General features: G+C 44.0%; 1 protein-coding gene across 1 annotated transcript; it reads right to left on the bottom strand.

Annotated features, from left to right (window-relative positions):
- Window positions 1–467: 467 nt before the first annotated feature.
- LOC140725761 (ras-related protein Rap-2b) lies at window positions 468–3,050 on the bottom strand. The gene is made up of 2 exons (XM_073041638.1): window positions 2,016–3,050; window positions 468–1,469 (listed from the first exon to the last, which is right to left on the bottom strand). Exon 1 carries the CDS (start codon window positions 2,607–2,609, stop codon window positions 2,058–2,060), a length of 552 nt encoding a protein of 183 aa, XP_072897739.1. The 5' UTR covers window positions 2,610–3,050; the 3' UTR covers window positions 468–1,469; window positions 2,016–2,057.
- Window positions 3,051–12,175: the final 9,125 nt, after the last annotated feature.

Genomic DNA, 12,175 nt, shown 5'->3' with positions numbered 1-12,175 from the left:
TACGGATTATTTCCCATGCACAGAATGACCACATAGCTACTCATCAGGCAGAGAGACACAATTTCATGGAGCAAGGAGATGGAGGAGGGTGGGGGTCCGTCACATCTCCCTTTGCTCACCAAAGGCTCATTCTCACTAGCTTCCACACAACACCCCATTGCACAGCCATATCATTTTCATTAGAATTTACTGTGAATACGGCACCTCTTAAACACTCGAGTCAGAACAGCAAAGCAAGCTACCGCTTCCTTCCAAAATGGGTCACGGGTTCACAAAAAAATTATTTCCCTGCACAAGTGGCCACGTTAAACCGCACACTTTTAAACTATAAACAAATTCAGCAGGTTACAATGTACGAAACAGCTTATGGCAATGTATAAAATATACAATCAGGTTGACAAAAAGGCCACTGGTTTTCAAGTAATATTTGAAATGGCATTATACAATAAAACACCCAACGCTTAATATCATTTTGTTTGTTTTTATATATAAAAAAATGCTTTTTGTATTAAAAGTCTTGGATCAGGCAGACAGCTGTTAAATGCACGTCTGGTTTTGCAACATACAGAGGACGTTAGAATTCCTTGATACGCCAGAGTAAAGCTCCAGTGTCACATCCCCTTTTCCCCCCTTTCCCTCCCTACCTCCCTCTCCCCTTGCCCTCCCATCCTTACCACTGCTGGGGAATATTAGATTAGCACACGGAATACCAAACTGAGGACAGACAGTTCCTTTGGAAACAAGGGAAGAAAGGTGACTTCTTGAACAGCCCAAAACATAGGCAAAAAGCGAGACTTAAAATACAAAAGGACTATGGAGTCAGTCAAGGAGAAGCTCAGAGAAGGTTGCCATGATTTGTGCGGGAACATTTGAAGAAGAAATTTGAGTACTTTTTTTTCTTGTTAAGTAGTGTGGAGGCTTTGACAAATTGGCACAGAGTCTCAAAGGCACTAGACACAAGAGTGGATGTTAGCCTGTCTTTGACAGGCTCATGGACCACAGCACAGAAGTCAGTCATTGCCTAAAACCCTCTGGGGTTTTACTGTTCGTCCACTACTTTCCCTCCCCACCCCCTCCCAATAAAACCCCCATCCACACCCCTTGCCCCTTGGTTTGTACAAGTCTATGGTTGTGGCAGTCACATCACAGTTGAAAAAAAATACCACTGTTGCCTTCCCCTCCCCCTCCCTCCGCCAATCCCCCAACACTGTTTTTTGTAAAATATATTTGCTGTCTTTGCCCACTTCTGGGGTGGGGAGGGGAGAGGAGGCTAAAAAATAGACACTACAGCAGTTCAGCAACGAAAAAAATGTACTTCCTGCCCCCACCCAATGAGCAGAATTGTAGTTATGATGAAGCTGTTAATCCACTCTGTAGCTTCTCTGATACAGTCTCCAAGTTTAGCTGGGCGCCACATTGTTATGGTTTCCAGATATCCACACTTCCAACTTTGCATAGAAATTCTGTGCCTGTAGAAAGGGGGAAAATATTGCTATTAATCTGGAATTCAGCAAAACTTCTAACCCACCCCTGCCTGCAGTGAATACGTTGGCCTTTTAATTCGACGGGGTGGCCTGCACATCGGAAATTAGATCTTACATTGAAAGAAATGTCCTCGCTTTTCCGCAGCTCTTGCGGTTAAGAATTTGGGGACACCAATCTGATTTAGACTCCGTCCCTTCCTTCAGAACTGCATATTGTACATACGGATGCACAGGAGACACGAGGAGGCGCCTGCAGTTTAGCCGCCCCACCATTTTAAGACGGAGACTTTTTTTTAAACTGGTGTTGAGAGATAAGCTGTTGGTTTAAACTTGTCTTCCTAGAAGTGAATGGAGGGGAGGGGGTTGAACCCATCTTCCCATCCCCCCCCTCACAGACCCTTCACAAGTGCCTCATCTTTTTACCTCCCCTCCTTATAATTACGAAAACAATTCTCTCGCTCGCAGTGTATTAAAAATTTTTTTATATTAATCCCAACTAAGTTAGCTGAAAGCACGTCTTAAAAGCCTTACCTTCGATTTATAATGTATAATATATATTTATATAGAAATCTATCACAGCACCACACACGAGGAACAACACTGATCGTCTCCATTAGGCTGGGATACATAGTTCATCTGTCGAACGATCTCTGCAAACAATTCGTCTACTGAAATTTTATTCTTGGCAGAGGTCTCCATAAAAGGGCAGTTCCATTCATCGGCCAGGGCTCTCCCCTCGCTGTAATTCACCTCTCTCTCCCCTTCCAGATCCACCTTATTGCCCACCAGAAGCAGGGGTACCCTCTCGTATCTCTTCACTCGAATGATCTGATCGCGCATCGGCCTGATATCCTGGAAAGACTGCTGGTTCACCAAACTGTAGACGAGGATGAAGCCCTGACCGTTCTTGATGTAGAGGTCTCTCATTGAGGCGAACTGCTCCGTGCCTGCCGTGTCCAAGATCTCCAGCACCGACGGCGACGAGTCCACCTCGATCTCCTTCCTGTAGAAATCCTCGATGGTGGGGTCGTACTTCTCGATGAAAGATCCCGTAACGAACTGGACGGTCAGGGCAGATTTGCCCACTCCGCCGCTGCCCAGCACGACCACTTTATATTCTCTCATGGTTTGACAGCAGCCACTTTCTCTTCCCCCTGCAGGGCTGGGGTGTGTGTATGTGTGTGTGAGTGTGCGTGTTGCAAATCAGTGAATCTTCGTCCACATGAAGGGCGATCTGAAAACACGAGCGGTGGAAATTGATCCGAAATTGCAATCCCACGGGCAAGGGCGACCTGGAGGGAGGGGGGGAGGGTTATAATAATAAAAAAAATCCTTTTCCTTTCCTCTCGCTGCCTTGCACCCGCCTGCACGTTTGTTTTAGATCCGGTGCTGGGTATAGGCCCTCTCCAGGGTTGCAGGGGGCTCCCAGCGCTCGCTGCACACTGCGGCTCGCCGGTGCGCTCTCTCCGTTCGGTCAGAGTGCCAATCTGACGCGGCGCGGCTCTCTCCCACGCTCCCTCCCTTCCTTCCCATTGACACCAGGCTTTTGCAGGGCGTGAACGAGGCGACTTCAGCCTCAAGCTTCGCTGCTGCGGGAGGAGGAGCCAGACTCTTAAAGGGGCAACGGCGGGGATGCGGGCCCCATCAAAAGTTCAAAGTGAATGACAATTGGTTATCAGAGTATTTATATGTCACCATACGCTACGCTGGGGTCCATTTTCTTGCAGGCATTCACAATAGAACAAAGAAATACAGTAGAGTCAATGAAAAATACACAGAAAAGAACAGACAACCAATGTGCAAAGTAGATAGATAAAAAGATAGATCTATAGATAATACCAAGTGCATAAGCTGTGGAATGTTTGAAACTCAGTTCAGAGTTGAGGTGAGTAAAGTTATCCACTCTGTTTCAGAAACCTGATGGTTGAAGACTAATAGCTGCTCTTGAATCTTAAGCCCAAGATCTTAAGGCACAAACTAACGGAGATGGGAGTAGACTCTCACATGGTGGATTGGATAGTGGACTACTTGACAGATAGACCTCAGTATGTGCGGTTGGGAGACTGTAGGTCTGACACGGTGGTCAGCAGCACAGGGGCGCCGCAGGGAACCGTACTCTCTCCGGTCCTGTTCACCCTGTACACATCAGACTTCCAATATAACTCGGAGTCCTGCCATGTGCAGAAGTTCGCTGATGACACGGCCATAGTGGGGTGTGTCAGGAATGGACAGGAGGAGGAGTATAGGAAACTGATACAGGACTTTGTGATATGGTGCAACTCAAACTACCTGCGTCTCAATATCACCAAGACCAAGGAGATGGTGGTGGACTTTAGGAGATCTAGGCCTCATATGGAGCCAGTGATCATTAATGGAGAATGTGTGGAGCAGGTTAAGACCTACAAGTATCTGGGAGTACAGTTAGACGAGAAGCTAGACTGGACTGCCAACACAGATGCCTTGTGCAGGAAGGCACAGAGTCGACTGTACTTCCTTAGAAGGTTGGCGTCATTCAATGTCTGTAGTGAGATGCTGAAGATGTTCTATAGGTCAGTTGTGGAGAGCGCCCTCTTCTTTGTGGTGGCGTGTTGGGGAGGAAGCATTAAGAAGAGGGACGCCTCACGTCTTAATAAGCTGGTAAGGAAGGCGGGCTCTGTCGTGGGCAAAGTACTGGAGAGTTTAACATCGGTAGCTGAGCGAAGGGCGCTGAGTAGGCTACGGTCAATTATGGATAACTCTGAACATCCTCTACATAGCACCATCCAGAGACAGAGAAGCAGTTTCAGCGACAGGTTACTATCGATGCAATGCTCCTCAGACAGGATGAAGAGGTCAATACTCCCCAATGCCATTAGGCTTTACAATTCTACCGCCAGGACTTAAGAACTTTTTAAAAGCTATTATTAATGCTTTTTGAGATAGTGATTTAGATGCATATCATATTTTTTACTGAGTTAAGTATTGTATGTAATTAGTTTTGCTACAACAAGTGTATGGGACATTGGAAAAAAGTTGAATTTCCCCATGGGGATGAATAAAGTATCTATCTATCTATCTAATCTGGTAGTGTGGGACCTAAGGCTCCTGTACCTCCTTCCCTACGGCAGCAACGAGAAGAGCAAGGAGATGTATTATAGAGTTATACCGCAGGTAAGTCGACCTTCGGCAGACAACGATTTTCAAGGAGAGTGGCGATCTGAGAAAGCTTGTCTTGAACATTGTTCCTACGGATCAGATCTTTACATGGTGCATTGAGGTAGTACAAGGGGAAACAGTGACAGGATGCAGAATAAAGTGCTGTATTTACAGAGAAAGTGCAGTCCAGGCAGAAAAGGGCCATAACGAGGCAGATTGTGAGGTTAAGATTCCAAGTCTTCATTTAAAGGAACCATTCAATAGCTTTCTAACAGTGAAGTAGAAGCTGTTCTTGAGCCCGGTGGTACCTGATTTCAGATTTCTATATCTTCTGCCTGATGGAGAAAAGAGAGGAAATGTTGGAAATCTGGAGCGACACAGCAAAATGCTGGAGGAACTCAACTGGTTAAGCAGCATCTGTGAAGGGAAGTGGCCAGTTGACATATACTGGGCGGAAATATCCACCGACACTTTTCCGCTACAGATGCTGCCTGACCTGCTAAGTTCCTCCGGTGTTTTATAGGTGTTGCTGTAAAAAATCTAGACCTGATTCTGAACTTGCCCATGACAAACTAGATGTCAAGCAGCATCTATGGAGGGGAAGAGATAGCTGACGTTTTGAATAGATAAAACGAACAGCCAGTGTCTTTTTCCCCAGACAGGAGTGCAGGAGGACATACTTTTAAAGTGAATGGATACAACCTAGAGAAGATGTCAGTGGTACCATTTTTACACAGAGAGTGGCGAATGCACGGAATGTGCCTCCAGGACGGGTGGTAGAAGCAGATGCATTAGGGACATTTAAGAGCCTCTTAAGTAGGCACATGCATGAAAGAAAAATGAAGGATTATGTAGGAGGGAAAGGTTAAATTGATCTGTCTCTCTCTCTCCCTTCCTTTCTGTCTCTCAATGCTCTCACCCAATATCTCTCTCTCCCATTCTCACCCACTCTATTCCTCCCTTCCTCTCTTGCCCTCTCTCTCTATTTCCCTCTCTTGTTCCCCTCTATCTCCCTCTTATTTACACATTTACCCTCTCTATTCCTCCCTCTGTCTATTGCTCTGTTTCTCTTTTTCTTGCACTCTTGCCCTCTCTGTTCCTCCCTATCTCTCTCACCCTCTCTCTGTGTCTTTCCCTCCCTCCCTTCTCTCACTCTCTCTGTCTATCTCTCTTGCCCCTTCCACTCTCTCTATCCATTAAGGAACTACCTTTGTTCTTGTTTTGTGCCAGAATAAAATGGGCCCAATTGCTTGGTCATTGTAAAGAAAAACCTGGCATGAAGTGTGACCATTGTGGGTGTGAGGAGATGTAAAAAATACAAGTTGCTTGCAGTAGTTGGCTCTTGTGCCATCAGCCACTGAGTCTCAAAGCTCTTGAATTCTCTCTCCAAACATCTCCAGCTCCTTCCTTCTTTTAGAATGTTGCTGAAAGCTTTCCCATTGGTCACGTGACTTAATATCTCCTCACATAGCTGGGTGTCACATTGTGTTTAGTGACCTTACTGTGAAAGATGTTGAGATGCTCAGTTGAAGATAGCATATCAAAGCTTAGAGTTGTAATGTTGATACTCTCGTCTAAATGTGGGGAACTGGCCATTTGGGGAAAGTTTACCCAACCACATTAGTGAATCAATCTGGTTCCAGCTGTATATTTGCACTCCTTTCCAACTCCAGTAGGGGTCACTGGCTGAGTGACATCAATGGCAGCACCTAACTCAAGGTAATGTTGGACTTCAACAACAGTTCAAAGTTCAAAGTAAATTTATTATCGAATTGCATCTACATCACCACATACAACCCTGAGATTCATTTTCTATACATCTTCAGAATAATAACCATGAGTATCAATGAAAGACTGCCCAATCTGAGCATTCAGCCAGAGTGCAGAGACAACTGTGCAAATTCAAAAAGAAATAATAACAGTAAGGAAAGGAACTATAAACATTAGAAGATGAGATGAAGATTCCTTGAAAGTGAGTCTATTGGCTATGGAACGTTTCAAGGATGGGACAAAAAAAATTGCGTGAAGTTCAAATTTTGTTCAAGAAAATAATGTATATAAGTGGAGAAATTTTCCTCCAACTTGACAAAATTTTGGTGCTACCACAATGTCATTTCAGCCTCTTTTCATTACCACCATCAGACAGGAGGTACAGGAGCTTTGACCAAAACTCAATGTTTAGGAACAACGTTTTTCCCTCTGCCATTAGGTTTCCAAATGGCCCATGACATTACCTCACTATCCCTCTTTTGCATTCTTTATTAACTTATCTATTGTGTTTATAGAGAGTATTATGTTTCAAACTGTACTCACTGCACAAAACAACACATTTCCTATTATACACTTGGTCCAACTTTAATAGTTACCTCCTGTACTTCATAAACTGGCCACTGAGTGAGTGTATGTTTGTGGTCTCTGCTGCTGCAGCCCATCCACTTCAAGGCCGATGTGTTGTACATTCAGAGATGCTCTTCTGCACACCTCTGTTGTAATGCGTGGTTGTTTGAACTAGTGTCGCCTTCCTATCAGCTTCTCAGAATGTCTTCCCTTCTCCTCTCCTTCTTGCAAAAGAGCTGAGACTCCTGTGATGCTCTGGTACACTCCTATATCATCAACAGCACCCTCCTCACTTCCTCTGGCGTCGTCCTGGTAAGCTGTGAGGAAGCGGTCAAGCTATCTTTTATTCTTAGGTAATGAAAGAACATTTGAAATATGTTTCATTCAGCCCCTCCCACTGCTTAGTCATTCAGTATAAGTAGGCCTGACCTTAGGCTCAGTTCCATCTCCCTGGAATCAACGCACACCTCTTGGTTCCCATAATCAGTGGCTACTTTATTAGTGCTTAATAAATTGCTACTGGGTGTTTGCCCATGGTCTCCTGCTGCTCTACCCCATCCACTTAAAGGTTCAATGTGTTCTGCGTTCAGGGAAGCTCTTCCATTGTAATGTGTGATTACGTGAATTACTGTCACGTTCCTGTCAGTCTGGCCATTCTCCTCTGAACTCTCTCGTTAAGAAGCCACAGAACTGCCTCTCCCAGATTGTTTTTGTTTTGCTTTCCTGAACCATTCTCTGTAAACTCTAGAGACTGTTGCACGTGAAGATCTCACAAGATCAGCAGTTTCTGAGATACTGAACCACATGATCTGGCACCAACAATCGTTCCATGATCAAAGTCACTTAGATCACATTTTTTCCCAATTCTGATATTTGGTCTGAACAACAACCTGAGCCTCTTGACCTTGTCTGCATGCTTTTATGCAGTGAGCTGCTGCCATATGATTGGCTGATTAGATATTTGCGTTAGTGAGCAGGTATGCAGGTGTACCTAATGAAGTGTCCACTGAGTGTAAGCCTGTGATTACAAACCTGATCCTGATTTTGGGCTAACTTAAGGAGGAGTGAATTTACATTCAAGGCAGTAGAGACATGGTTAATTCAGGTGATGAACAACTGGGTCTATACCCAAGTGAAAAGGGGTGGGATTCTGAAACTTTACTCTGGTGAGTTCTGACAAGAAGGGGTGGTAAAATTACTGATAGACTCAAGATTCTGAGGTGGTGAGAAGATTGTGCAGAATCTAGAATTGGCTTGGTATGGCAACCGCTCTGCCGGTGACCACAAGAAACCACCGAGAGTTGAAGGAGTAAGCTCAGCATATCACAGGAACCAGTCTGCCCTCCATGGATTCCAGCTACACTTCTCACTGCCTCAGTAAAGCAGTTAGCACAATCAGACACCCCACCCACCCGGACATTCTCTATTCTCCCCTCTCCCACCAGGCAGAAGATACAAACACCTGAAAGAAAGTTCCACCAGGTTCCTATCCCACTGTTATCAGACTCTTGACCAGACCTAATATATGAATAAGATGAATTCTTGACCTCGTAATCGACTTCGCTATGATCTTACACTTTATCGTTTACCTGCGTGCACTTTTTTGGTAGCTTTACACTTTATTCTACATTGTTATTGTTTTACTTTATTCTAGCTCAATACACTATGTAATAATTTGATCTGTATGAATTGTAGACATGCCAAGTTTTTCACATGTGACAATAATAAAGCAAAACCTATAATAACCCAATACCAACTAGGGCGATGTTTTCAGAATAAAAAGGTCATATGCTTAAGACAGAAGCGAGGAAGAATTTTGTCTTTCAGAAGGTTGTGAATCTTTACGATTTTCCATTTCAATGGAGCTAAGTCACTGAATGCGTTCTGACTGAGAGAGGCTTATATTGGATTAATAAGAGAATCAAGGGTTTCAGCAAAGCAGTCAAGACTCTGAAGAATCTGAAGAGACTGTCACTGATTGTTCCATCAGGTTGAAGAGTGAATTCTTCGCTCTTTCCCCTACACCTTATCTTCTCATGAATGAACAGCAGGAATCTTTACAGATCTGTCCTTCTCCCAGTTCAAGGACTCTGAGGATAGTCACCTGACTGGAACCCTTTTCTGATGGTTGATGAGCTTAAAGCACAGATTGTCAAGTACAGTCATCTAAGACCGGAGGCACAGCCTCACAATATAAGGATGCCGATTTTGTTCAGAGGAGAGGAGTACTTTCTTTCGCCAACGGGTAGTGAATCTGTGGAATTCTTTGCCACAGATGGCTGTGGAGGCCACGTCCTTAAAGCAGAGGTTGATAGGTTCTTGATTAGTAAAGGCACCAAGGCCATGGAGAGAAGGCAGAAGAATGGATAAAACTGGACAATAAAGATTTTGCTTCCTGAATACTTTTGAGTATATCTTATGGCTTTTGGCTGCTGATCATGAAAATCACTTTGAAAGTTCCCTATCATGCACCATTTAAAAAAAAAATCTCCTCTATTTGTTATTTCAATTCATAATTCAAGTCAAAATAAGATTAAGGAAGGAGGTTTTGTTGGTCCACAAATCAAGTAGGTCATTAATGACAGGCAATTCGAAGAACTTCTAGTGGGAGCAGAGAAAATCGCATGGAAATTTTCTTGGCAACTACAAAACACCAAACTATGTGCAGCTGGTTGACAACATGTTTCAAGCATAGAAAACTATGAAGTGCAGCTTGTCACTAAATATTAATTTTCTGCATTCCCATTTCGACTTCTTCCCTGTAAATCCTGACACTGTCAGTGATGAGCACGGTGAAAGGTTTCACCAGGACATTGCAGTCATAGGGAAACAAGGAAGAAATATACAAATTAGCCAGAAAAAGCGGCACACTGAAGACTGGGAGAAATTCAGAGTCCAGCAGAGGAGGACAAAGGGCTTAATTAGGAAAGGGAAAAAAAGATTATGAGAGAAAGCTGGCAGGGAACATAAAAACTGACTGTAAAAGCTTTTATAGATATGTGAAAAGAAAAAGATTGGTTAAGACAAATGTAGGTCCCTTACAGTCAGAAACAGGTGAATTGATCATGGGGAACAAGGACATGGCAGACCAATTGAATAACTACTTTGGTTCTGTCTTCACTAAGGAGGACATAAATAATCTTCCAGAAATAGTAAGGGACCGAGGGTCCAGTGAGATGGAGGAACTGAGGGAAATACATGTTAGTAGGGAAGTGGTGTTAGGTAAATTGAAGGGATTAAAGGCAGATAAATCCCCAGGGCCAGATGGCCTGCATCCCAGAGTGCTTAAGGAAGTAGCCCAAGAAATAGTGGATGCATTAGTGATAATTTTTCAAAACTCCTTAGATTCTGGATTAGTTCCTGAGGATTGGAGCGTGGCTAATGTAACCCCACTTTTTAAAAAAGGAGGGAGAGAGAAACTGGGGAATTATAGACCGGTTAGCCTGACATCGGTGGTGGGGAAAATGCTAGAGTCGGTTATCAAAGATGAGATAACAGCACATTTGGAAAGAGGTGAAATCATCGGACAAAGTCAGCATGGATTTGTGAAAGGAAAATCATGTCTGACGAATCTTATAGAATTTTTTGAGGATGTAAGTAGTAGAGTGGATAGGGGAGAACCAGTGGATGTGGTATATTTGGATTTTCAAAAGGCTTTTGACAAGGTCCCACACAGGAGATTTGCGTGCAAACTTAAAGCACACGATTAGGAAAAGGGGAGGTGCAACAAGACCTGGGTGTCATTGTACACCAGTCATTGAAAGTGGGCATGCAGGGTACAGCAGACGGTGAAAAAGGTGAATGGTATGTTGGCATTCATAGCAAGAGGATTCGAGTACAGGAGCAGGGAGGTTCTACTGCAGTTGTACAAGGCCTTGGTGAGACCACACCTGGAGTATTGTGTGCAGTTTTGGTCCCCTAATCTGAGGAAAGACATTCTTGCCATAGAGGGAGTACAAAGAAGGTTCACCAGATTGATTTCTCGGATGGCAGGACTTTCATATGAAGAAAGACTGGATCGACTGGGCTTATACTCACTGGAATTTAGAAGATTGAGGGGGGGATCTTATTGAAACGTATAAAATTCTAAAGGGATTGGACAGGCTAGATGCAGGAAGATTGTTTCCGATGTTGGGGAAGTCCAGAACGAGGGGTTACAGTTTAACGATAAAGGGGAAGCCTTTTAGGAGCGAGATGAGGAGAAACTTCTTCACACAGAGTGGTGAATCTGTGGAATTCTCTGCCACTGGAAACAGTTAAGGCCGGTTCATTGGCTATATTTAAAAGGGAGTTAGATATGGCCCTTGTGGCTAAAGGGATCAGGGGGTATGGAGAGAAAGCAGGTACAGGGTTCTGAGTTGGATGATCAGCCATGATCATACTGAATGGCGGTGCAGGCTCGAAGGGCCGAATGGCCTACTCCTGCACCTATTTTCTATGTTTCTATGAGACGGTATCAGAGCAACTCGAGTCCATCAGTGATTACTGATTATTGCTGGACACTTAAAGTGAGAAGCCTCAGACACTGAGTACAAATGAAAATCATCAACAAGACATTTTTGCTTAATTGAACTACTGCAAAGTGTCAGCGCTGTTATGCATTGAAAAGTATTACATTCAATAAAAGTTAATTTCTTGTTTCTCCAAATTCCTACATGATACAAGTTGTCTGAAATTATATTTGTGTTCAGCTTCAAGCAGTCTATCATAAACAAAACAAACAATTCTGAGGAAGCAACCCGTTTGAAAAAATGTGTGGTCGGGTGTAATAAATCAGCCATGATGGAAAGGTGGAGCAGTCTTGGTGGGCCAAATGGCCTAATTCTGCTCCGGTGTCTTGTGGTTTTATGGCAAGAACATCGTTGCACGTCAGTTATTCATACACAACAACTGATAATGATAGAGGATTATAATGAGGAAATCCGTCGGTAAGGTGGTCAACAGAACAGACTGCAGAGGACAACGTTTAAAATATCGGCATCGAAGGAGGTTGAAGGCACATATGTTGGTGTGGGCTGGGAGAGGAACTTAAATAGCTAGACACTGGGAGCTCAGGACGGCCAAGGCAGACGGACAGAGGACTAATCCGAGAGATAGGGGCCACCAATGGAACCGCACAAATTTACAAACTGACAGCAGGAGAAGGCCATTCGGTCACCAAGCACCTGTTCCACCATTCAACAAGATCATGACAGATCTAACAATGCCCCCAAAGCTTC

Source organism: Hemitrygon akajei, chromosome 3 (genome assembly GCF_048418815.1).
Source record: "Hemitrygon akajei chromosome 3, sHemAka1.3, whole genome shotgun sequence".
Classification (NCBI taxonomy): domain Eukaryota; kingdom Metazoa; phylum Chordata; class Chondrichthyes; order Myliobatiformes; family Dasyatidae; genus Hemitrygon; species Hemitrygon akajei.
Note: the sequence above shows the minus strand (reverse complement) of the source record. Positions and strands in the feature narration are given on the sequence as shown.

Excerpts from the sequence above, each read along its gene's own strand:
- LOC140725761 (XM_073041638.1), bottom strand. The coding sequence starts at position 2,609 with ATGAGAGAATATAAAGTGGTCGTGCTGGGCAGCGGCGGAGTGGGCAAA.